At 41.1% G+C, this 26,794-nt stretch overlaps 2 protein-coding genes across 3 annotated transcripts; both read right to left on the bottom strand.

The window, feature by feature from the left end:
* Positions 1 to 9,291: 9,291 nt before the first annotated feature.
* On the bottom strand, positions 9,292 to 16,244 carry tnfsf12 (TNF superfamily member 12). The gene is made up of 6 exons (XM_070929977.1): positions 15,684 to 16,244; positions 14,221 to 14,302; positions 12,452 to 12,508; positions 12,275 to 12,298; positions 12,029 to 12,156; positions 9,292 to 10,426 (listed from the first exon to the last, which is right to left on the bottom strand). Exons 1-6 carry the CDS (start codon positions 15,855 to 15,857, stop codon positions 10,151 to 10,153), a joined length of 741 nt encoding a protein of 246 aa, XP_070786078.1. The 5' UTR covers positions 15,858 to 16,244; the 3' UTR covers positions 9,292 to 10,150.
* Positions 16,245 to 17,967: 1,723 nt separating this feature from the next.
* Positions 17,968 to 25,600, bottom strand: sat2a.1 (spermidine/spermine N1-acetyltransferase family member 2a, tandem duplicate 1). 2 transcript variants are annotated; one of them, XM_070929773.1, is made up of 6 exons: positions 25,494 to 25,600; positions 25,187 to 25,238; positions 24,643 to 24,726; positions 21,301 to 21,402; positions 21,158 to 21,198; positions 17,968 to 20,983 (listed from the first exon to the last, which is right to left on the bottom strand). In XM_070929773.1, exons 1-6 carry the CDS (start codon positions 25,554 to 25,556, stop codon positions 20,816 to 20,818), a joined length of 510 nt encoding a protein of 169 aa, XP_070785874.1. In that variant the 5' UTR covers positions 25,557 to 25,600; the 3' UTR covers positions 17,968 to 20,815. The 2 variants fall into 2 exon arrangements, with proteins under 2 accessions (XP_070785874.1, XP_070785875.1); XM_070929774.1 differs by lacking the exon at positions 21,301 to 21,402.
* Positions 25,601 to 26,794: the final 1,194 nt, after the last annotated feature.

Raw genomic sequence — 26,794 nt, forward strand, 5'->3', positions numbered from 1 at the left:
TGATCTGTATTTTAAAAGGTATTGTGGTGCGATACCTTGCTTTAAAAGAAAACATGACACACGTGTGCATGCACACAGCGGAGCAGAGACATGAATGCAAAAACATTTTTTACCTCCAAACTCTTGCAACACATGGATTTATGAAACTCCTTTCAAGTCTCAGTTGGACAGACTCTTAATTCTAAAATCAAGCCTGTGCTTTTTAAGTTCCTGAACAGTTGACAGTTCAGAGACAGAAGGTTTTGGCATTCATACACTCACGCAAAGCTTTTTAGCAAGCAAAAATGCAGCGTTTCCTGCCAAGATGGCAGCGTTCACTTCTATCAGATAGTAGGCAGGACCTACAAGGGAGAGACACAGGCTGTCATGTCGGCCAGGAATGTTTTTTATTGCCTCTCTGGACTCGAGATGATCCATCCAGTGCAGTCCCAGAGTTTTAGGCCTAGTAGACGAATAAAACGGTTTTAAGTTTTAGGAATTCATAGAGATATATCCAGGTGTAGGCTGTTGGATTTATCATTTTTACTGTAATAAATATCACTGCCAACCTAATTTGGTTTGGTAACAAGAAAATGTTATCTGTCTAACAATGTAGCTGCTACTGTGAAGCTGCAGGCAGGCTGGAGAGAGCGAGGCATCTGTATGAAGAAAAGAGTGAATTTGGTGGCAGAGTGAAATGTACGATGTTGGACATCGCAGAGGGAATCTGTTATCTGGTGTAATACAAGTGCCTCATTGAATTCCTCCTCCGGTTTTATCTTCACAGCTTCTTTACCTTATATGCCCAACTCATACTGGATATTTCTGAGGCCTGGTCTATCTGTTTACAGTGCAGCCAAACAAACTCACATTGTTTTCATAAAAAAGGTCAGTCAATAATAAACGGACCCGCTCTCAAAAACTGCTGAAAATGTCTTGTTTTGTAGACACATTTTTGATGAAACATTGCAGTCAGCGCTAACCTCGGTGACAAATACATTGCGTTTCATGTGACTGCTTCGGAGCAAAAGCATAGATTATAGTTGTGGTTGAGAGTAAACAGTGAGGCTGATATCAATGTCTTTAATGTCTAAACTGGATGCTGCGTTGTTTCCTGTGAATCCCTTGTGTGTAGATGGGTCATTTGAATCCAGTGCGGGAATGGCGTACTCCGCCACTAACATTGAAAACTGCTATGTAGAGAGGTAATTAGAGAATGTAAATACATTGAATGGATATTATTGGAAAAATATGGGTCATAAATAGTATCAAAAGTGGGGTTCTTAAGGATTATAACTTTAAGAAGTTTTTTAAAAATCTGATCAAAATATATTGTCTCATTTTGGTTTTTTTCAGTAAGGATCGTTTAAAATTTGCTTTTTGAACAGTTATGACCTAGATGTGAACTGAGCGTTTTACAGTTTAGATTTGAAAAATATACTCGCCATTGCTCTCTGGTGGACAAAGTATGTAATGGTGACACTGCTTCTAAATGACCTCAAACACATCTTTGGCATTTCTGTGCTGCAATTTCTTACTGTTGTAATATCGACGTGTCGGTCAGGCTCTGTTTTTTTGGACTCTTCCGTTTCAGAGCACTGTTTTTTTTCATCGCTCGTCCACGTCTCTATTTTCCCTATTTTTTCCTCCATGCACCCATAATTCCTCCTGCTCTTTCACCCAGTCTTTACCTCGATTTGTTTTGCTTCTTATCAGATTTGGTCTGCCCCCCCACACTCACATACACACTGATTGACTCTCTTCTTCGTCTTTCCCTCCATCCCCTCTGTTGGCCTCCACTGGCGAAATGCCATACGTTTTCCCATAAGTGGTCCCCCCTCTGGTTCTAGACACACACACACATTTACAGCCCCCCCCCCCCCCCCCCCCACAAACGTCTTCAGCTCAATACACTCCTTATCACATCTTTGATCTGCACAGGGGTGTTATGACAGTTTATCTTTCCCCATGGCGCGAGAGAAGTACGCTGTTACTCTATTCCTGGCTTTGTTTTGAAAGGAGCGCTAAACTCGCCGTTCCACTCCCCGAGCAGATTCATAATCGTGCACAAATGTGGGAAGCACAGATCCCTTTGCTGGCCAGCTGTGCAGTCGTGTAGAGAGAAGTTAATTTCCATGCATGTGTGCGTTTGTGTGTCTGTGACCTTATTTGCCTGTGTGTGTGTGTGTGTGTGTGTGTACTCATTGCTGGCCTCACTTTCTCCAGGTTAACAGTTATGCATTCTGGGGTTTTATCATAATTGTAAACATGATACTGTATATGTAATATGATATATTGACGTACTGTATTATGCAAGTTTGCTCATTAAAAAGATTATCAAAGTATTATCAAGCAAGCCTGGATGCAGTTTGTTTGCTTATTTGTGGCAAAATAATAATTTTAAAGGTGCTACTTTTTTGTATTTTTTAATAATGAATTCTGATACCTTAGTTTCATTATCATAAATAAACAAGAGTGAGATGATTGGCAGGTTCCCTCTCAGCGCCAGAGATATTTTTATTGTTGAGGCCAAAATAAAACTGAGGCAGTATTTCCCATGAACTTTCTCTCCTTTTAGCTCTTTGCAAAAGAGGATATTACTTCTTGTCACCCTTGTCAGCTCCACTACAAAATATTTCTCTGTTGATTTCATGAAGAGAAAGTTTGGAAATAATCACGTGTGAACCCAAAAATCAACCATCTGCTCTCAGAAAGGAAATTTATGGTTTAGGTACCTTGAAAGTACTTGAAAAGTGCTTGAATTTAACTCTTATAAAGCTGTACGAACCTTGAAAAAAGGCCAGTAGTTTTCATTGAGTTCCAATAAAAGTTTGGTTTGGTTTAAACTCGTGAAACACGTTAAACAAGCGAAAAAGAAGAAATTGTTAAACTACTGAGTGTTTGAGCTACAAATTGTAGTTTTATGATTTTTTTCTATTTTAATTTCCAGATTCTTTCACCAATGCATTTAATATTTAAAGTACACAGATAAATAACCATATTTAAAATAAGAATAAAAAAACGACGAGCATATTTAACCCCTCTCTAATGGTCTGATTTACTGTAATTGATTACTTGGAAACCTGTGCACCTAACAGAGGGGATTTGCAGTCAAGCCTTGGTGTTCTTACATCCATAGATCCACATACTCCTACATCCATACGTCTCCAAAAGAGGTACAGAGTAGGACGGTCTCTACAAAGTTTTTATTTTGTTGGTATGTATTTCTGTTTTCAGTCTGAGCGAGAAAACATTTGAAAACAAAGTTACAGAACTGAACTCTGGCGTCTCTCTCCTCCCCTGCAGTGCTGAACGGGCCTCCCATGTCTGTAAAGAAGGAGCGAGAAGCAGAGCTGCTAATCAACCGGCGGGAGCAGCGCAGCGGAGAGGTCATCTGTATCGACGACTAGACTACACATACATACACACTCACACACACACACACACACACACACACACACACACACACACTGAAACCCATCTGCTGCAACCATATCTTCAATTTCTCTCCAAGAAGTCTTCTAAAACTTTACTCTGCTGACTGGTCCTCCCCAAAAAACTACAGTCACACACATACAGCACACTCACGCACATGTGCACTTACTGTCCATGAACACACACACACACACACAAACACACACACCAGCAGTACATACAGTCCTCATTGTCTCATAACTTCTTGTGACCTTTTCTTGTCTGCCTCAAACCATTATATTCCTCATAAGCGACCTCTTCACACAGGCCTCCTCCTCCTCCTCCTCTTGGGATGCTTCTAACCTCATCGACACACACACACACACCACACACACACTTACACACACCGACCTCAATCCTAGAAACCTTTAGATCTCTCAATAGACCATGTAAACTTCCTCCTCCTCCTCGCCTGGTCCTTAAACTCTTGACAGGAAGCTGCATGTGAAAATCATTTCTACCGCCGCACTCCATCCCCTGAAGCATGCTCTAATCACAATAATGCTGTCTCGTGGAACGGAAAAAAAAAATAAAATAAAGTGGTGTCAAGCTGTGCCTACAGTCGTTTTAAATACTGTTTCTGATTCTCCCAGAGAGGCTGACCCTCTTATTTCTCAGTCCAAGCAGCTCCAAGCACAGCTCCAGCTTTTTGTTTTGCTTCTTTTTCGATGGTACACGTTCAGATAAACACACGCAGCAAAAGTATGATATGATAATTATATTCAGGACTCCACCTTAAGTATTTGTTGCCATCCCATCCCGCCGCCCCGGTTCAAGTGTATGTACAGAGCTCTGAGGTATTTTGGGGGTTTGTTCCAGAAAAGGCCTCGCGACAACGCTATTTTTCAGAAACCTCCTATGAATGTTTATAACCTTTCATAAGCAAGTCAGTGTTATTAAAACCTATTGATCACTCCTCTTGACGCCTCCCTCCTTCCCTCCCCTCCCTCTCTCTCAATCAATCTGTTTTCCTGTTTTTTTTTCTTTCCAAGTTTCTATTCCTTTCTACAAACTCCTGTGATATACTTTGCATATTTAAACAGCTCATTCGTGTTCTCTTGTGTTTCTACTCTCGCGATTATGAGTATTGTTGTCGTCGATGTTGCTGTTGTTCTCGCCGTTGCTATTTGAGAAAGAGCTTCTACCAAAAGAGACATTTTTTTGTAACTATGAAAAAAAAATACGATACAGTATGTGCGACACACAATGCACCTCTTTGCCATGTTTGTCCTATAATTACAAGAGAACGCAAACGAAGAAGTTGAGCTAACTTCAGAGGTAGATATATTACAAGAATCTAATTTTTCTTGCTTACGTTTTAGATTTGGGGCTTGCAAATGACATATGCATATATAGAAACTAGGCCATATGTAACCCTAAATGCTTCTCTGAGCAAAAAGAAAATGTATACTATCTAACCCCAGTAAAAAATACTTGGTTATTATCTGGAACATCAGAGGCTGGAAATCCATTTTATATAACGCATCATTAAAAAACGCCTTAATAAACATAGCTGAACAAATGTAAAGTCATCAAACTGAATTAAGAACCTGATGTCAACCTGTAAATCCTAGTCAGAGTCTGATTTAAGTTAAAAAATCAAAAGAAGATAGCTACTGTAGGAGTTCATTTATCCCATAAATCCCGGACATTTTACACGGATCTTCCCAGGAAATAGTCCATTTTACAAATTATGTTTCCTGCAAAGGTTTTGCAACCCCTGAACTAAAACGTTGTGTCAAAAACAAGCACTTAGTTCTTTTTCCACTTTTACTTTGTCCTCTCTCCAGACTTTTTGTGTTAATTTCTGAGTATCTTGTGTCACTGTGTATGTAGTGGTGCCGATCCAATGATGAGTGGCAGTGAAACATGTCAATGATGACGCTTTTTTTTTCTTTCTTTCTTTTTTTTTTTGTTTGTAATAAAACTGAATGAAATGATAAAAAAGCAACTGTGTGGATTTTTCAGATGGTCTTTATTGCTGAATTTCACACCCTTACTTTTAGTGGACTCTTAACTAATGTAAAGGCAGATTGAGAGGCACAAACAACATTTAAGGCTCCAATTTTGTCCAGAAATGACCAAGTTAAATGTTTGGTGTCGCATTTCCTGCGCATATTTCAACTTAAAATGAAAGTTTAACAGGTTTTAAACTTCAGTGTTAATAAAAGCCTGTAGATTAAAATAGGCTGTAAAATACAACTTTTGTGAAACACAATTTCACTGATGGCCAAGAGGTTTTACTCTCAACCTAGTTACCAAGAGAAGACAAGGTTTTACATTTCAGCTTCAAACTGTGTAAAGAAAAACAGTTTGAAGTGCTCTATTTAGCTTCTAAATAGAGAATAGAGTCGTCCTCAGAGGCTAAAAATTGGAGTCAAAGGCTGCGGATACTGCATAGAAGCAGAAAGATGCTGTGAGAGTGATTCAGTGTCTCCTCTTCACGGGCTGTTATCACACTTTCTTCTGTCTCCCACACACACACACACACACACACACACACACACACACAACCTTGAGGAGCAGATGGTTCGTGATTCATGATGACTGAAGGTGAGGAGTCCTCCTGCTCTGTTACTCAGAGCAGATTGATGCCACACAGTTCACTATTTGCTGTTATCTCAGCTTTATGAGAAGAAGAAGAGTCTGGAGATTAGGTTGACTCCCATTAAGTGCACACTGACAGGCTCATTATAGATAATATATTGATGCTCGTCATTCATTTTACATTAATGTTTCAGGAAAGTAGTTTGTTTTTATGTGGAGAAACCTGCAGGCATTGTTTCAGTTTATGCAGAATGTACTTAAATGTCAAAATGTTAATTGATAATGTTGAAAATGTAATTAACCAAATTATGTAATATTCAATCTTCAGATGCTATCAGTTTGTCATTTGTGCAATATAAATATAACATTAACATTATCTATATATTATTGCAACAAATGAACATTAAACATTTACTACTTTACAGTAGGGCAACAGTATGCTTCATTTCTATATCTCAATAAACGGTCATATTTATCTCAGTAATGGTAAATATAGCCATCAAAAGTACATGACAGCTCCTACGTTTGTCTGGATTAATCACACTGGGGATTCTTAAAATGGAGGTCCCAGCAGAGATAAATCTGAGGGGTCACAAGATGAATAAATGAATTAGGCAGAAAAGAAAAAATATTTCTGTTGCACATATTCATGTGTTTTCTTAGCTTTTCTCTTGGTCAACACGAGTTACTTTCAGCTCCTTAGAGCCTCTAAAAATCCTTCAAATACAACAATCTGAGAAGGAAAAACAACGCAAACCCACACTAATGACATGGTCTGACAAAACCCCGCTGGGAACCCATGATTATGACCAGTCAAAGTGTCCGCTTACATGACATTATTTGTTGTAGCTATAACTGCAATGAGTTTAAGTTGGTCATTTCATCAATTTGATGAAGTTTACAGCCGTACTTTGCAGTATGTGTGCCACTATTTATAACTGGTGAGTTGTTCAGTATCACTATAGTTTTCAGCAGCTTACATATTAATTATTAGTATTTACTTACTTTTTCTAAAGCAATATTAACTGATTTTTGGCCACTTGGGGGCAGCACTACACTGACATATTACAACCTTGTAGCTATAGTTATGTGGAGCAACATTAGCATTAATTTGGATTGATGTTTGTGTCCACCTGATGAAAGTCACATATTCATACTCTCCTTATGCTCTGTTTTGGTCTCCACCAACTCCTGAGGGAAATGTGGGGCTCTTTAGCTGCTAAATGCTTCACTGTGGCTATGCCATTTGGTGCTGGGCCGGTAGTGTACAGTGGGTTTATCACAGACTTTTCACCGAAAACAGCTGCCTGCAGCAGCTGGAAACAACTCTGGTGAGAGTGAACCAAAATATTAAAGGGGCTGTAAAACCAAAACTGTTAGCTTAAAGATGCTAAAGATGCTGGGTTTGTCATTACAAGCTGATCAACTCCTTTCGCATTACACATTAGATCCATCTGATTTACTCCAGAGATACATTTTATAAAAGCTTGACAACTTAATACTCTCTGCTCACTTTCAATTTTTTTTAGGAGACACACAAGCGGGTTTTCTTTATGAAACAAATTTGAAAGTTTTCAAAAACAACCAAAAAAAAAGGTTTACTCAACATTTATGACGAGTGAGTTGAGAAGAAATTGCATTGCATACGTAATCATTTTACAGAGAACTTCTTCAGAAGACTTCACAAGATTTTCTGAGGTGGTAATAAACTTTGACATTTAGAAAAATAGGAATCGGGGCAGGGAAGTGTGTTAAAATGTGTGTGTGTGTGTGTGTGGCGGGACAAAGCATGTTTTTCCTCACAGACCTTCAACTATGTGGTTCAGGTTCAGATTCAGGAAGTGAAAATTTAGATGCTGCTGGTGTGTGTGTGTGTGTGTGTGTGCAGAGGACACTCGGGATTTGATGTGTGTGTGTGTGTGTGTGTGTGTGCGGTCGGTCTGATCAGTGCTGACAGGGAAATATGAGGTGCATGGGTGTGTGGGGGTGGTGGTGGTGGTGGTGGGGATGAGTGAGACACAAAAGGGAAGAGGAAAACGATGAGGAAATCAAACAGGATGTAACGTCTACACTTCAAAATCTGACATTTTTCCATTTGAAAACATGACTGTTTGGCTCCAATTAAAAACTACGTCCGCTGCAGTAAAGTGCTGAGGAGAAACCAATGCGGTCCGTCCACAAAAACTACTTATAAACAAGAGTGGGAGTGCTGAACCCACTGCTAGAAATACACACTGTTTGTATTGTAGCAGGGAATATTACAGAAAAGCAGCGGCGGCATATGAGAGAATGGAAGAAGTTTCATTTCTAAAAAGAGATAAAAATAAAGAAGCCAGTCTTACAATGTGACTGAGGAAACAGAACAAAACTCAGGAGCTTAATGTGATAAAGAACCTTCTAGTTATTGCCTGCGAGGTTATCAAGGTGTGTATGTAACCCAGATCTGCTCCACTGACAATAAACAGCAGACTTATTTCCCAGACCCATGGGTGCCAGTTGGATCTTTTCTACGTTATTTCGGAGCTGTGCTTTGGTTGGGACGAACTCTTCATCTCTGACTTTGAGAAACTAATTCAATTTGAGTCACCGAAGGACAAAGAACACACAAAATATATTCTATTATTTATTTTAAGCAACACTAACAGTGAGGCTATACGGATGGCAATGTCTGATTGAAATATCTCAACTACCTGATGGATTGAAATGTGGCACAGACGTTCATGTTCCCCAGAGGAGGAATCCTGATGACTTTGGTGATTTCCTTAACCTGTTTTTTTTTAGCACCATCATCAGGTCAAAATTGTAACTTGTCCAATTCTTTGGTTTCTGACCAAATATCAAAACCAATAATTTTCCCATCAGCCTCAGCTGTACTTTGTGTTCAGTGCTAATTAGCAACATTTTAGCATGCTAACATGCTAAAATAAGATTTGTATGATAAACATTATACCTGCTAAACATTATAAGTAAGCGTTTAGCTCTGTGGCTGCTACTACACCTTTCCCCTGGTTAGGTGTAGGCTCATATTAAGACTATTCTTAATACTACACTGGTATTAAAACTTTTCCTGATGATCAGAAAATCCCAGACAATGTTCTTTTTTCACTTCAAAATCTGTGTAATATTTAATATCAGCTTTTACTTACAGCTATAGCTTTGGATGTATGAGGGCCTCTCCCATACTATTTAATGACTGACTCTAAATGGCAAATAAACACGTATCTGATGATTTACAAGATGGCCTGGAAGTGAAGATTATTGTGTCATCAAACAGGTAACAAAAGCAGAAAAGAGAGATAAAGCTGTATTTAAAGCCGTACGCTTACTATAACTTGCAACTACTTTCCAAAAGTAAAGCCAATACTATACATAAAAATACCTCAATCAAATTTGACTGTAGAAAAGAGCACAAATTCACATCCATGTTTTTTTTTTAAATGTTCCCCTTTCTTTGCCAGCTTCTGACTTGATATGCACCTATGTAAAATGTGTGTGAAGTATACACAAAGAAAAGGCTTGCAGTAATTTCACACACGTTGCATTGTAAAGATCATAAAATCAGTATAAACAAGAATTGTTTGATTCATTACATTTCACATACACGCACAGACGCTGTATAAAATGTCATTGACGACTCTTGAAGGCTGTTTATAGTGTCGAGATCTGACGCTTGCAGACGTGCACTCGGCTTCTCGAGGCACCGGTGATATAAAAGTGGAGGGTGCATGCACAGCTTTACTGTCAGTCTTATAGAGAGAGTGTAAGCACAATTTATTACACGATACGAAGGCTAAGATGAACATCCAAGTATTTTTTTTCTTTTTATATGAAGCCCTTTATCTACCGAACAGCTTCCATCACATCTGTTCTCTCGGCAGACACTCATCGAGGCATTTTCGTCCACTTCGGGTCTTGGTTTTAATCCAAAAGTCTGTGTTTTGCGTTCCAAAACAGCCCTGCTGTCCAGAGAGAAATTCCACAACAACTTCCACAAATGTCAGGTTTGTCTTTCAAATTAACGTCTGTGGGAAGAGGATGTGGCACGATGTGACGCCCACGACTGCTTATGACCGTAGAAAAAAAATCTCATCCATACAAAAACAAAAAGTGTGTGTCTCAGATGAGTTTGCGTACAAAGCGATTCCAGGCGTCAGTTGACTTTAAAGATGCTGAAGACGTGAGGCGAGGCTGAAGGATTGCCCAACGTTTGGAGTCTGAAGGACGAGCCTGTGATGGCCTGCAGCTCCGTGCCTTTGTCCAGCCGCAGGAGGCCAGACACCTGGCAGGGCTTCAGGAAGTGGAAAGGGTGCGCCCCGGCGGAGGGGGTCGTCCCGTAACCCTCCATGCACTGCAGCTTCTGAGGCCTCAGGCCGCTGGTCACTACATCCAGCTTCACATACTGAGACTGCTGCTCATTGAACAACACCTGAGGAGACAGAGACCATGATCTACATCACATCAAGACAGACTAACAGAACTTGTTTCTACTAAACTATTCAAATGAAAACTAAACAGACTGCCTACTGATTTCCAAGGTCCCGCTATCGTTATTCTTTCTTTCTTTCTTTCTTTCTTTTGGCTAGATTTTCTCCAGACCTCTGTCAACTTGACAAGACCAAAGTCTGGCTACATGAGATTACCCGAAACCTGATATCCAGCGCTCCAAAAAACATGACACGTACCAGTACAGTATGACTGATGTTTGAGCAAAATAAAGGCCGCGTCCCAAGACTCTGCTGATTCACTCTAGTTCCAAATATTAAATCGGTCAAAGGTTGCTTCACCACTTCCCCTCAAGAAGGAAGGAAGAAAAATTTAACAGTAAAATCGATTTTTTCCTTTATCTATGTTTTTTGAATTATTGTCCAAATTAAAACATTAAATCACAACGCATGTGACTACTAAAAGACGCTTGTTTGAATTGCTCAATACCAGTACCAAGTATCTGAGTTTTGGTACCGATAACACAATCGCGCTTCCTTCATTATCACATGTTTTTACACAAAACCCTTTTTCCCATGTGACAAAATGGTGTTTCGTTTTGTCTGGCTGCTTATGCAAGGAAGTGAAGTCTAACTTCATAAAATGCAGTCTATAATAAGCACAGTTGTTTATTTTAATTAAGAAACAGTTCTTTCATCAAATATTTCTTAATTGAAATCAACCTCTTTATTAATATTAAAGAAAAAAGGCAGACTGAGAATCCGACCAAGCATTCAGGTTTTGTTTTTTTTAACAAAATATTATTTTTAAAATGGACGCTGAGTCATTTTGTCCTTAAATTGCTAAAACAGCAACGATTTTGCAGAATCCATGTCCTTAATTTTATGGATGATGTATGATGACATTAATTTCCAAAATAAATATATGGGCTTGTGCTATTTAAAGCTGTATAAATCCTTTTTTTTGGCCACTTGGAGGCAGCAGAACAAGTTGTAAACACAACGCTGACATATTGCCCCCTTATAAACTTGCAAACAACATTAGCATTAATTTTGCATCATGTTTCTGGCCACCAGGTGGATGTAAGTCCAATATTCACTCTACTTTTAGCTCTGTTTTGGACTCCTTAGTGTAATGTCTGGCTCTTTAGCTCCGCTACGTTCACCAGCTAGTTGCTAACTTTGTTTGTTAGCTGGTTTGCTTCTGGAAAGGTAGTGTCGCCTACATTGAGTTTTTTTGTTGTTGCTGACAACAGGAAATGCCGCTAATGAGAGCTGAGAGAATGAAGTTGCGGGCCTGAAAACCAAAACAATGAGCTGAAAGATGCTAAAAATGCTCTGTAGAGCGGAGGGGAACTGCAGAGTCAGGTGATAATTCTCTACAAGCAACTCCTTTAATATTACACAAATTAATTTGATCCCTTGTTGATATAAAAATATTCACTAGTTCAGTTTTAAAGTGGAGATCGGACCAGAGGTGTGGCATGTGGGGGAATGTGAGGATGACGAGAGGGATGTTGGTGCAGTTTGGAGCCAGTTTGTAGTTCAACACTGTTAATAAACCACAACTCCCAGCACAAACTCACCTGGCAGAACAGGAAGTAGACGCCCGCCTTCTCCACAGTGAAGGTGCCTTGTTCCTTGTTGTACCTCACCGCTTTGCTCATATTCAACGTCCTCTCTTCCCAGCCCTTTATCACACCGCCCTCTCCCACTGACACACACACACACACACACACACACACACACACACACACACATCCAAGATTAATCATCTCATAGACCACAAATTTCACAGATTATCCTCCATCCTTCATTTTTACGACTCTTACCTTGCTGAGAGGAGACTTTGGTTACTGGTGGAAAGCAACAGAGACATTGAAAGAGAAAGAAAAAGGGAAAGTCAATTAAGATTTTATGTGCAATCGTATAGGGGTATACAGTATGATTGAAACCACTTCAGCAGATGCTACACGAGACGGCTTTAAGGGATCTGCCAAGCCACTTACTCTCAAAATGAGACGCCGCTTTCTTTCCATTTCCATTCCTCCCTCGCGCCGCCCCCCCTTTCGGAAGGCAAGGAGAGACAGAATATGAGTTTGAATGGCAGAGAAAATACGTCTGTGGTTTTTTTGATAAAACAATCACTCCCATCTGTATCTGTCTAATAACATGGTGTGCTAATTTGGAGCCCCTTTAGATTCAACCTGCCTAGTTTTAACGCTGTTAGCAGATGGGCAAAGGATTTCCTTTCACGTGCTTCAATATATTTCCTCAAACTGTTATTTTCAGGCAGACGCGTGTGCCTTTTTTTTTTTTTTTTTTTTCCTGTGGGGGCTAATCTTAATGCCAGCTGGTCGCAGTCATCTAGAAAATACAGAATGCAGAGAAAGAAGAGGAGAGAGATGGAGTGAAGGAGGATGGAGAGCTGTGTGGAGGGGAGGGGAGGGGAGGCAGGAAAAGACAAGATAGACAGGCGGAAAGTGAATGAGAGAGCATTAAATGTGGCCTGAGAGCTAAGATCGCTAAATAAGAGAAATGGAGTGCCGGAAAAAGAAAGTCAAAAAGGTCTTTGGCTGCTCTGTGACCCAAAAGAGTCGATTAAGAACAGAGTGAAGCAACAGCTACGGGCCCCTGCTCGGGTAAATACAATAAATAAAACACAACAGTAAAAGGCCAGAGCTGCAGAATGCCTGCTCTTGTTACTCACTAAAGGTTTATTTTAGCTTCACAATCTGGCCTACGGGGAGTGATTTCGAACACAGATACAACTGGAATACTGTATGTATGAACTGTGAAATACATACGGAGACGGAGCAGCCAAACACCGGGCCCCCGCCGTCATACAGGAATATTAAGTCCCTGCTAAAATAACTCGCAGGTGGGTGACCCTGTAGATTTAGGATTTGCTATGGGCGAGTGTAAAGCCCTCAGGCTGTCCAGAGTTTCCTGACTGAAGCTGTCAGTCATCAGGAGAGAACATAACAGCAGTGTCCTGCTGGAACGCTGCACCGCGGTGGTCAGCTCTCCACAAACTGGAAAAAGCTGTTTGGGCTTCTTTTTTATCATTGATAGCCATGAATTTCTGAACACTGTTTAATGCGTTTTGGAAGACAAAGTCAGATATCAGTTACTGAAGAAAAAAAGCTCATATCTGCAGGATATCAATATAGATGTTTTGGCGCGGCATGCGGCTCTCTAAATGAATCCTTTTGTCAAATTTGGATATTCATCCCTCCACTGAAATCCAGCATAAAAGCGCCTGAGGGTTCACTCTCGGACAAAATGTGAACAATCAAGCAATCCCGTGATGGTGACGCAAGCAGGGGCTATAAATACTGCAATGATAGGTCATCAAATATCACCGCTTTCACAACAAATCATAGCTGTGTCAGTCGTGTGCTCAGGGGGGGGAAAAAATAAATTTCATTGCCCAAAAGCGTGCAACAAGGCCTCACTCCCGCGCCAGCTGGTTTTCTGGGCTCCGAGGCCGCTCTGGTCAGACCTGTAATTTCTGAAGCAGTCAGGCAGCTGCCTACTTTTTCCTGTGTCAACTTTTAGCAGCGGGTAGTGCCTGCGGCCCGCTAGACCCGACCAAAGTGGCATGTGGGCCAAGACTGGCCAGCGTTTGTGTTAAATGTTCTTCCCAAAAAAACAACAGAGTGCAGTTGGTAAGTATTGTGTCTGTGGTGATTTTGGGCGGCTAAAAAGACTTCTGTATGTTGGTGATGCTGAAATCAAGAAAATGCAGCTGTGGAAGACTTTTGATTTGCACTACCATCTCTCTTCACTCTCTGCCCCACCAGCAGCTCTCTCTTCTCCAGAATGAGCTGAACAATGGCCTTCCTCTGTGTATTGACCTGTTGAAAGAGAGAGAGAGAGAGAGAGAGAGAAAACGCACCATTAACAAATGTCCAATAAGCTTATTATGACTTTTTTCTGGCGCAGATCCCACACAGCCACAGACGGCCTCTTCCAGCCAGCCAGCCACATAAACAGGCTCGTCTCTTCCAGTATCCTGCCCCTGCTGCCATGCTAGCTTTAGAATAGGTCTACCACTTCCTCAGAGACTGGTTGCGACACCTAATGCATGTTTTTAGTGCTTTGCATTCCTCACATGTCTTTACTCCCTTTCTGGTGAAAGAAATGAATTTTGTCAAGCCAGCAAAAGTTTGAAATCCTTGGCTGGGGGCCCACTGAGTGACCGAAGGAGGACTATATGAAGTAAGAGGAGAAGTGGATCAGGGAGAGTATGTTTAAATTTACTGCTACTGTGGAAATGGAGGCAGCGAGTTGCTCTTTGCTCTCCAGACGTTCACTCGCTGGCTCTCATCAGGAGTTGGCCAACGGTCAAATGGACAGATCGGGGGCCCCTTGGGGAGGGCTCCAGCGTCAACACTCCACGTGTCCAATTTTGGGGTGTTTGTGTGTGTGTGTGTGTGTGTGTGTGTGTGCAGGTTCTGTCAACATGATACACAGCCAACCTGTCCCCCTGATCTCAAATCCAGTGCAACCTGGTTTTGTAAATACTGTGAACTTGAAACCAGAAGAATTTCCATCAGCTCCTTCTGGCTGCTTTTAGAGAAATCATTTGCCCTCGTGATGCAACCTCACGCTGCTGCAAGTGCAAGAAGTTTCTAAACTGCACTTTGCATGAGATTGCACAGGATCTAGGGCTGGTTTCTGCACATCTAAGCAGTGAAATGATCTGCTCCTGACCTGCAGGAGAAGTAGCTGTGTTGCAAATGATTTACACTTGCCACACTTCATCATCCTCCTCTGCTTCACTGTGCAGCCAGTTGGGTATAAAGCCCTCACATGCCAAATAGTTGAGGCTTTCCAGTAAATTGAGATAAAACTGGAGCACAACTGGCACCAGAGTAATTAAACACGGCGGGGGGAGCCGAGGGGGGTTGGACACAAAAATAAGCTGCAACTCTGCACAACTTGACTGCACTTATTGGTAAGCAATAAAAGTGCCAAGCAGAGAAATGGTGCAATAGAATAGAGTACGTGCAAGGGGGGAGAAGGGGGGTGAAGTGTGGAACTGCATTTTTCCGTATACCCCCCGCGAAGATTCCCCTTAACCGCAGCCACAAAAGAAGTTACATAACAAACACTTGAAGGTCTGTAATAGTTGCAGGCGAGTAAATATTATTGTTGGGACAAATATGCATGCTATTCGGAGAGGGGGTGTAGGGGTGTTTGCAGGCTTGGTTGGTTTTGAAGTATGACACAAACCTGCTCCAGTCGATCCTGCAGGATCTTAAAGGACTGAGACAGGTCCCGCGTTTGTCGCCAAGTCCACGCCGTGAACAGCGCGCTGCATGCGGCCAGAGACAGAGCCACCAGGGCCAGAGACGCCCAGACGACCCGCAGCTTGCGCACTCGCCTCCTCTGCAGAATCCGATGCATAATGGTGCAGACTGCACTGCTACTCGCCGCCGCAGACCATCCGAAACCCCCGCTTCAACTCCATTCCAGCAGGGCATGAGGTCCCTCCAAATGCGTTTCTGTCCAAATGTCCATTTTGGCAAGAAAAGCGCGCGAGTGGACAGCCTACGACTAACTGCGTTTTAAACGCGCAGACCTTCCCGTTTAATTGTTGTTGATTCGTTGATTATCTGACAGCTGAGGGTTTTTAAAGCAACAAAACATCCGATCCTTCCTCCACACAGATCAAAGCCACCATCCTCCGTGAGTGCGGGTCGTCTCCAAACACAAGAAAACTGTGCAACTTGCGCACATCAACTGTTGCATCCTTCTCCTTGTGATTCGTTGACTCAGCTCTCTTGTCTTCCCTTTAAACAGCGTGCTGGGGGGTCACTCTATTAGACAGGCAGACTGAGCACACATGAGCGCGAATTCACACACACACACACACACGCACGCAAGCACACACACACATTGGAGGTGAACTTTCCGCGCGTCCTCGGCGAGCTCTGATGTTGCGATAGCAGCGTGCATCCGCCGTAAAGAACCAACGAGGTGAGCGCAAGAAAAACATACGAGGCGCACCGGGACTTCCTCCGCGTCTCAGGTCACTTTCATCAACTTGCATGCCTTGAAAATATGTGCCATCCACGCGTGCAACAGTCCCGCTTGTAACCGCACGGTGGCTGTAGTGTCTCGGTAAAGATAACAGCAGCCTGCTGCAGCCCTGGACGGTGTGCTCACACTGTGTGTCAACAGGTGAGCCGAAGACTGAGTTTGATCCCTTTGACCAACTTCTTACATCTAAAATCTTAAAGAAAATCCCCCACATAAGCCACATTTATTAGGAGTTGAACCTCTCCTATAGATCCATAAATGCATTAAAATAATAAAAGTTTAAAATCTTTTGGGTTTTTTTTGCTTCAGAAGGCAAATTAATTTAAAAGCCAAACTTCAAATTCAAAGTGTAAAATCTTCTGGCCTTAAGCTCATGTGATATTTCCCAACCGTGTGTGCTTGTGATCTCTTCACACAAAGCAGAGTCTCCTTGTGACCCCTCCTGACAGGGTGCATGTCAATGAGTTGTGAACAGTTCACGTGAACTTCCCATCTCAGGTTGTTTCATTTGAATACTTTCTTAGAAGCCCGAGGGGGGTCAAAGCTTACAGTATTTAACAAGGACCACTGAGGATGTCCTGTCTCTGAAGGTTATGTTTAATCAGGCCAACACTAAACTCATACTGACACTATAGCTGGAAAGACACGCCTTACTTTACCACCTTAATTCAGTGCAGGTAATTAAACATACAATGTGGATTTTTAAAAACAAAGTTATGTTTTCTCACTTAAAGGCATTGTGTGTATCGTCAAGGCCTTAAAATCATTTGCATAGCAGATACTTGGAAGAATTTGAAACCTTCTTTGTCTATATCCATGTTTGTTTGCTAGCAGTCGTCTTTCTTGCCTTTGTATCTTATATCTTACCCCCAACAACTGTCGATCAGTGGAATAACGTGAATATATCACATCGGCGGGAATGTGTATCACACGTGTACATGCGTCCTCATGCATGTGCATGAGACAGTAACTCCATAGCACTCCTAGTGATCAAAAACTCCACAGGGTACCTTTAAGTCATGCAATTTATCGACCAAAGATCAGATAACTCTGATCTATGCTTGTTATATATAACATTTGTAACACTGTGACACTGATGCACCTTCCTGTACAGTTTATTTTTTCATCTCTTTGGGACAGAAGTTCTATCTTATCTCACTTATTTTAACACTTATTGGAATTGAGGGGACAGGTGGTGTTAGTAGGCCCCCTATAGGTAAAATCCAGTAGCACACGGCTTATAGTTTCACCTCTGATTAGCATGATTTATTTCAATTATTTAAGTTCATACTATATATATTTTTCCAAATGTGAATAATTTTAAATTTACATTTTAGTTAAGTTTATGAAAAAATAATCTATACACCTGTTATTAACTTAATAAGATGGATAAATTCACTGAGACTCAAGAAACTATGATGTGGACTCAACACAGCTACACATTCACACAACACAACACTTCTGACAGGTTTTATTCTTCTGTGTCAACAGAACAGAGCAGTCAAAACTAGTGAAGAGTAAACAGTAAAACACTTGGTTTCACACAGGAAGCCTAAAGTACTTTTATGAAACCAACATTTGACTCTCATGCAGGTTCAAGGCTAAATGTGACATGGCTTTTGACATTTTCTACTGCATCAGGATTCCTGGTACACCAAAATGACACTAAACTGTGTTTTTGTTGGGTGAAATCATGGCATCAAACATTTCGCTGGTCATGTGAAAAACCTATGAATCCATTTTTGGTGATTTTAATGTTCCAGTTGAGGAATTTAATGCTCCTTGTGTGGGTGGAGGGGGTTTATTTGATCTTACGAAGCCCTTTTAAAGCCCGGAAAGAAAGTGGATGAAGTCTAAAATGCATTGTGTTCCTGAAAGGTTTACTTTTATGGATTCACAACTATGACCATCTTTATTTTCAGCCATTTCAGAGACAAAATCAGACACTTTAACATGTAATAACTGAACACACTGGAAATATCCCATCATGTGAATGGTACACTGGGTGACAACTAAACAGCACCAAAGCTGTGTAAATGAGCCCAACACATCACTTATACAGTCACAACGTGTGTTCATTACATACACATCCTGCACACTAAAATCTGAATAAACATTTCAAACATTTAACTCTCTTTTCTTGTCTTTTGTATGCAAAGTTGCTCTTCAAAGTCTGGTTTATTGCAAAGATTTGACAGGAATCAGGGTTGAACTTTGATTTTGAAACCGTTTGAGGAATCCACGCTTATAATTTATAGCTCAGGGTTTGGCTTTCTGATGGGAAGCTGCAGACAAGCGAGGTTATAAATATCTTCCTTTTGGATTGACTTTTGGGCTCACATGCTCTGTAACAGCACGATGACAGCCCATTAAATGTACTTGATTTTGCACAATAAAGCAAATATACATGGATATTTTACAACCCAATGTGCCAAAGATTAAAAAACAAACAAAAACTGCACATTCTTTACTCAATTTTTGTAAACAAAGTATGAAAAGAAATGCAAATTGCAAAAGCAACAAAGGAGGGTCAGTGGTTCTTACTTGTTTAGAGTGAGAGAAAACAAACTAAATATAACCCACAACTCAGATTGTTTTTATTAAATTGTTGGAAATGATACAAAAAGCTTTCTTTGTGACTGGATATGAAACAGAAGTGCAGACCAGAATCGTGCCCCTTTCATTTAACAGGACAGGTCCAAAGACACAAACTGAGCCCGGTCCATGACTTTTATTTTTTAAATTCCACCAGATGGATTTTTTTTTTTTTTTGCCCGATTCTAGGCTTCATCCATTTCTTTGAAACCAGCCCCAAGAGTTTGTTGTGTGGCTGCATGGAAGTAGATTTAGATTGAGTCCAACTGATTCTTTCACAATTTCATCACTTTCAACTTACACAGCTTAAAAGGAAGAAAACAGTGCAAATACCAACAGTGTGCTTCACAACAGCTTTACAGTACTCCTCATCTGAAGGAGAGAGGAGAGGTGACTGACTCTTTGGCTGCTGTTGTCATAATCTATAATACATTTAAAGGGATAAGATACCAAAAACTCAAGTTTCCCAACAGTCACATGATGAGTCATACATCTTGGCTTTTCAACGCATAAGGTTTTTCTGGATTTTTGTGCAAAAGAAATGATTTAGTTTCTCGATGATTAATTGTTTTACTGTATGTTAAGACTAAGTCTAAAAAATCCCACCACTGCCACACACACATGCACACTCCTTACAGACCTTTCTCATGCCCGTATATTCCCATATCATTTTCACACTTTAAGCAGAGAGGTTAGATTATCTGATCCATTTAACACTGAAATCAAAAGGTGCTCTGGGTCATAACATATCACAAGGGGAAAACCACAAAACTCAGATTTCAGTGCCTCGGATATGTACTATGTACTGTATCTAAATGTATTGCATAGGCCCCATTCCAATACTTAAAAGAATCCTTGACGCTACATAATAAGCCAACTGACTGTTCGCTAAACCCCTTTTCGAACCATAACAAGGCACAGCAGGTACATGTTGAAGCGGTGTGAGGATGTAGTAAGAGCGACACCTCGTGTATAAAGAGTTTGAAGGGTTGTGTCTTTTGTTTTTAGGCTTACCAAAAACCCAACAGCAAAATTGTAGGGAATGCATTAAAAGTGTGTTTGTCTGCTCTAACGTATGTTGCAAACCTTCGCATGTCTGGCTAACTAGCGTACTATTAGTAGTTGCCTAACTGACCATTAGTTTCGAAGCCAAGGAGCATATAATTTGCTAACTGCATTACTTTGTGGGGGCTGAAACATCCACTGTGTTGGAGCCAAAATGCTGCTATTGAATTTAGGCAAACGTTAGCCTTTAATTACATTTTTAATAATAGTATACTATAATATAGCTCCTTATTTCCATGTCTTTCTGCCTGGAACATGTAGCTTTAGCCTCAGTCCTTCAGCCTTAAATAATTTATATAGCCATCATGTGTAAGGTTGGCTGAGAAATGAGAAGCCTGCTTTTGTTTACCTCTATGTGAAATTGAAGACCCATTGTTTGAAAAATGGTGAATTTCAGGCGGTAAATCCGCCATTGTTATTATTGTTAACTGCATATGTGCTGTGCTAGCATGGAAAAAAGTGATAGTCGTAGTAACAGTGACTAAGGGGGGCAGGGCTTAACGAACAGTCAATTATGTTAATAATTCGTTTTTTGAGAAATCGGCGTCTCGATTGTCATTATCAAGTTTTGGAACGGGGCCACTGAGTGGTGCTCTATCCCTGCACTGTGTGGGTCGACCTCATGGTTGCAAAGGTCATGCCGTCAGGAGCCCAGTGTTGGGTTAGGGTTGGGCCAGGTGCTCCAGCGCCTCTCCCTCGCAGCGCATATAGTGGTAACCCATGTTAGCCGTGATATCGAAGCAGCCCTGGCTGAGGTAGAAGTCCAGAGATGACTTGTTCCAGTCCAGAACGGTGAAGTTGAGCTGGTTGCAGCCAGCAGCCATGCCCAGCTACGAGACAGCAATATGAAGCGGGAAGACAGACATGAGTACTAAAGGTTCACAAGCTCCTTAGTAAGAAGTAAGAAGACCTTCTTTGTATTACGAGAGAAAATGCCCAAAGTCTACAGTACACTTCCTTTTCTTATCAGCCACAGTTAAATAATGGATTGCTGTTCGACTCACCTGTGCTACCTTGCTCATAAGTGCTTTACCGATGCCCTTCCCTGAAAGACAGATACCACGTATTACTTGAATTTTCCTGCACACACAAACATGCAGACAGCCCATTTTCACAAATTTACTTCATAACAACAAACACAATGTACCTCTGAACTCGGGCATCACGTACAAGTCCTCCATATAAACGGTTCTGCCTGACCATGAGCTGTAGGAATAGAAGTAAAGTGCATAGCCTATCTTTGTATGGCCTGAAAGCAAACAGTGAAAAATGTGAAGTCAGTGCAACGGGAACTGGTAGTAGCAGTTGATTTGAGTCAATCAACTTTTAAAAGCAGCATAAAACCTTCAGCCAAGAAAACATTTCTCATATCAAATTCAAATCACTCTTATATATTCCCAGTATGTTTTTTTTCCACATCATGTACATAACTGCATATCATTCCCTAAACATTTTCATTTTCTGTAGTAAAACAAGTAGTCATGATTTATTATCCATGCCCGCACAGACACTGAATAGGTGCAGCCTGGTTGGTTTGGACGGATTACAGATTTGAGTGTGATGAACATTTTGGAAAAAGTAAGGCCAGCATATTCATTAAGCTAAAGGTGATGGGTCATCAGTAGTAGTAGTAGTCATTCATCTATACAATTTTTAAACTTTAGACGTTCAGTTCGACTTCTTGCAGCCGGTCAGATTGATGATTTTAAAACAGTATTTACAGCTAATTACTTTTTTGGGCATCAACGTTGACATATTATCACCTTATAAAGTTGATATGGCTAACATGTTAGCTAAAAACTGTCTATTCACCTGTTACATCACTTGCCTTGTATATTGTATATTCCAGTAGTTACTCTCCTTCCGGCCTGGTCTGGTTTCCAACTCCTCCTGAGGGAAATTTCTGTCTCTTTAGCTGCTAAATACTCCAGTATGTTCATAGCTACTCGCTAACTTTATCTGCGCTGGGCAGCTTGCATGCAGTCGGTTTATCAAAACTTTTTTGATTTGATTTGAGCATTGAGACTGGATCGTAAAACCAAAACAATGCACTTAAAGACGCTAAAATGCTCTGTAGAGTTAGGGATGGGGTTTCACAGCATTTTTGCCAAACTGAATCCTTTCGATGTGTATGTGTGTTGTTTTTATTTCACTCAGTAGCATTTGGCAGGTGTTTCATCTGCTTTGAAATTTTTAAGTTAAGGTGATCCGTCACGTTCAGCTAGTCAGTCTCGTTAACAACTGTGCTGAGTTTGCACGTGTTTGCATAAGTCAACCGTTGTTGTTTGTTCTGTGAATCAGAAAGATTCAATGTATTTGTTGTCTGCTGAGCTTAAAGAATGCAGACATTTCACCGGCTATCGTAACCCATCCCTATGTAGAGTTGAGGGGAACAGCAGAGTTAGGCCTCGTGGGTTCGTCATTAGGAGCTACCATTTTTACGTAACATGTTGTCATTTGACCCATTTTTAATATAACCATATTGACTAGTGCCGCTTTAAAGGTGTCTACTAAGAACATACTGACATGTTGACATTTGTAACGAATATTGTGTTGTATTGCAGTAATAAAGACCCAGAGGGACATTGTTGTTGTAGTTGTTTGTGTTTCTATAACTCATTGCTGCTAACAGCTAGATTTCAGGATGGTAACCACCAGCTTGCATCTTTTTAACCCGTGGAAGTCACAGATTTTTGTCTTTCCTCAATTCGATGTGTTTATTAGGCTGATTTTCGCTACGTTGGTGGAGAAGCTGTTTGGCTGCGAATGTGCTCAGTTATCAGAGTCATGGGATATCTACGTGTGGTAAGTCAAACACAAATAAACACGCACTCATTCCTCAGTATGGAGTCGGATATCTGAGGCCAGTGGAGAGTGGTGACTGTATGGAAAAAGGGCTGTGTCATGGAAGGAGAAGGCCCAGCTGGGCAGCAGAGCGTATGTTAATGTTCTCATTACTGTATTCTGAGGAAAAGCAGTGCGCTAGCCTTGTTATGTAAGTGGTGTGTGTGAGGAGAGCGGCCACATCAGCGGGATGCTGTTACATTAGGTAACAGAACTAATAAATATGAACTGATGAACCTGGTGACTGTCTGGTGAAGCATGTTTGGCACAATTATAAAATCAGCTTATCAATCAATATTTCTTCTATCTCTATTAAGTCTGTAATGATGAAGTGTTTGTAACTTGTGTCTGAAGGATCTAATTTACTGACCCTCTTTACTAATGTAATAAAAATTTGTGCAATCATTAATTAGGCCTGAGTACTTACAACAATTTGGATACCAAACCAAATTTAAAATTATTTGTATTGTAAAAGGAATCGACATTTTTCACAGCAGATATTTCAACTTGTCAAGCACCAGTGTGATTAATAACTTTAATGTATCTGTTGTGTTTCTGTGCCAGCATTGGCTCACTGTCATGGACCTGAGTTAATGTTATTTGTTGCACATCTGGTTTTCCTACTAATTTTCTGCCGCGAGAGAGGTCTGTTGAAGCTACGCTAATGCAGGACCAGATTCACAACAGTCCTCTTAAAATACGGTGGCACTTAAAGAGTAGTAGATTTGGCAAATTAGCCTAAAGCTGCTTTAATTCATACTGTTTTAGTAATTGATTAAACATGTAGTATTAAACAGGCCAAATATTTCCCTCAGGAGTTGGTAGAAACCAGACCAAAGCTAAAGGAGAGTGAATATTGGCCAGAAACACAACTTCAAATGAATGATAATGCTGCTCCGATAAAGCTCTTCATGATTGAATACGCAACCGTTTCATAAGTCTGCCATATCAACTTTATATGTCAATGTTGCGTTTACAAACAAAAAAATATGTTAACGCAGGTTTAAATTCAACGTAGTGTGTATGACTTCACAGGGCCTAGAAGACGCACATGAAGACAGACAGCAGCAACAAGAGTTTTATGAGTGTTCAAAATGGACTCTCATGTCAATTGTTTCCTTAATAAGTACCCGCACATTACAACTGTCTCTCTTGATTTCATAGTAACAAACTAATCAAAAAGCAAGCAAACAAACACAGGTGATGAATTTTTCATCCTTGCCACATTTATCCTGGTGAGCTAGACCTCCTATGAAGCTGTCAGTGTTTGGGTTATCAAATAATAGTATGAGCCACTTTATGAGCCACCTTCCATAACTGCCAAGACAAACTAGTACAGAAAGAAACGCTGCTGCACTGCAATTTATGGTCTGAAAACATGCTAAGTCCAAACAGTGATAACAGTGAGTGTTATACTGTAGAGATCTGGTTTAACTACCTGCTGTTGCAACACTGACCAGGGAGAGGCTGGACGTATGACATGCTTGAAAAGGCTGCAGGTTTCTACCAAGTGAGGCTTTAAGACAATGATTCTTGGTCACTAGAGGGTTTTGTAATCTTTCGTTTAGTTTGTATGAAAATGAAGATGTGTACAGCTCTATTGTTGCAAGTGAAGTAAACAGTGTCACTGAGGGTTCTCACTCACCTTCTTTGGTTTTGTGCTGTTCTGGCACCTCGGCGATGATCCCGTGGAAGAACGGGTTCTTGGAGAAGCCGTCCTGCTCCAAGTCTGCACATAAAATACAAAGACACTGTTAACTCATGTGTGATGTTCTGGTGATCGTTTGAAACTGAATTCAACCATTTCGAAGCTGTTCTGGAGCTTTCGATCATGTAATAATAAACTGGCAGACATGGAGGAAAAGTCCTAAACATGCTCAGAAAGAAATGGAAATCTCAACGTCTAAAATTTCATGACCACTGGGCAAAGTCCATCTGCTGAAGAAGATCATGTGATGCGATCAAAAGCCCCAGAACAGCTGCTAAATTGGCCTGCTGGTGAGGTTGTTTTGTCATCTACTTTTTCCAAGGTCAATAATTCCACCTCCTTCCATCTCCACTGGGATGTAGTCTGGCCTCGATTGGATTTCATCTTGCTTTTCATGAAGGTCAGATACATTTCAACGTAAGGTCAACACACAGAACTGTATATATACACACACATACACACAGATGGGTTAATACAGCACCTCTCTGCGTGACTTTCACGTGGTCTGCGAGTTTCTCATATTCAGCCAATTCCTGTGGACAAATACAAATAACATCAGCTCTTATTGACTGTCTGAAACATCACTGCCCTTCAGCCTTTGCACTGAAACAAACTACTGTCCCTCCTGCTGCGCGTGCGCTCGAATAAAACGGCAGGTCATTCAATAACATGTCAATAGTCCAATAACAACAACATCATGTACATGAAGCGATCTACCGATGTAAGCCCGTGAGTCACTGGCTGCTAAATGTCTTCCGAGTCTGCGACGCGCGCACGTGTCCGCTCACCACGATCATCCGCGCGATGTCCTTGCAGTCCTCCACGTTGGCTGCACGGATAGAGAAGTCCATGTTGTGCGGGTCTGGTGATATGAAGCTCACAGTGCGGCGGTTCTCCCTTTGGTTACAGTGGATCCGGACGGATGTTACGTGAACAGGGACTGAGGGGACCGCAGCTGTTCAACACAACCCCGCGACGCAGGCTGAGAACTGGGCTGAGAGCGCCCTCCTCCAGCAAGCAGGAGACCGGTGGAACCATCTCCCCGTGTGGACTGATGGGTGCATTATAAAACATCGCATATTATGGGATTTATCCACTCCTCACACACTCTGCATCAGGTTAGGTGTCTTGTTGCCTTTAAGTGCACAGTACACACTGCAGATTAGCAAGGCAGCCATTATATTAATTATTAGTATTAGGATTTCGCCCAGATCCTCAGAAACCTCCCTGTATGCTGGAATAATACCCCTCCCAGGTGTGTGTGAAGTCAGTTAGTTTGTGGTAATTTAACACTGTGTTCTTTAGGAATATGCAGTAACAAAAAGTATTAAAACTAGAGTTTTACACATTACAGGGCCTCATTATCAAGTACAATGCAGGTTACAGTCACAGACATATTTACAATCAATCAAATTAGAACAAGTTTATTGCCACATGGTAAACCTGGGGGCCTTTAGGGGCCTCAAGAGTCTCTCCTTGCCTGTTTTCTCTGATTGGTAATCTAGCCTAATTGCACTAACTGTGGCTAACTGCAGAATTGGTGGTTTATAGATAGAAAGACAGAAAGTTAGAGCCATTACCATTCATTGGCGAGTGGTTTTTCCTATACTAACTAATTGATGCTCTGGAGCCTTCGGATGGCGCTGTTAGTCAGTCAGTCGGTCTGTTCAACACTGTGGTTCAGAGTGACACATCCTCAAACCACTGGCCACACTGCTGATGTGTAAGGCTTCCCCATGACTCATTACTTGTTGTTTCGCCCCGTTTTTCTCATTTCTATACCAAATCTATCTGAATATGCTTTATGCTGCCCGGAGAATGAACCTTTTCCATTCTCCCAGCGCCACCCTCAGGCTAAAAGTTCATCTTTGCACACAGATTACGTCATAATTTACCTGACAACTTGTCATGAAATTAAACCCTGTTTTACATGACCCCCACAAAGAATCTTTACATTTATGTCTTCAAATCAGAGGAGCAAAATCTTTAATATTTTGTTTGCTCGCATGCTCCATCCAACACTTCAGTTTGGTGGGGTGTAATAACCATTGTAGCCGCTAGGGGCCCCTAGCACAGTTTTAGACCTTTG

Source organism: Enoplosus armatus, chromosome 23 (genome assembly GCF_043641665.1).
Source record: "Enoplosus armatus isolate fEnoArm2 chromosome 23, fEnoArm2.hap1, whole genome shotgun sequence".
In the NCBI taxonomy this organism is placed as follows: domain Eukaryota; kingdom Metazoa; phylum Chordata; class Actinopteri; order Centrarchiformes; family Enoplosidae; genus Enoplosus; species Enoplosus armatus.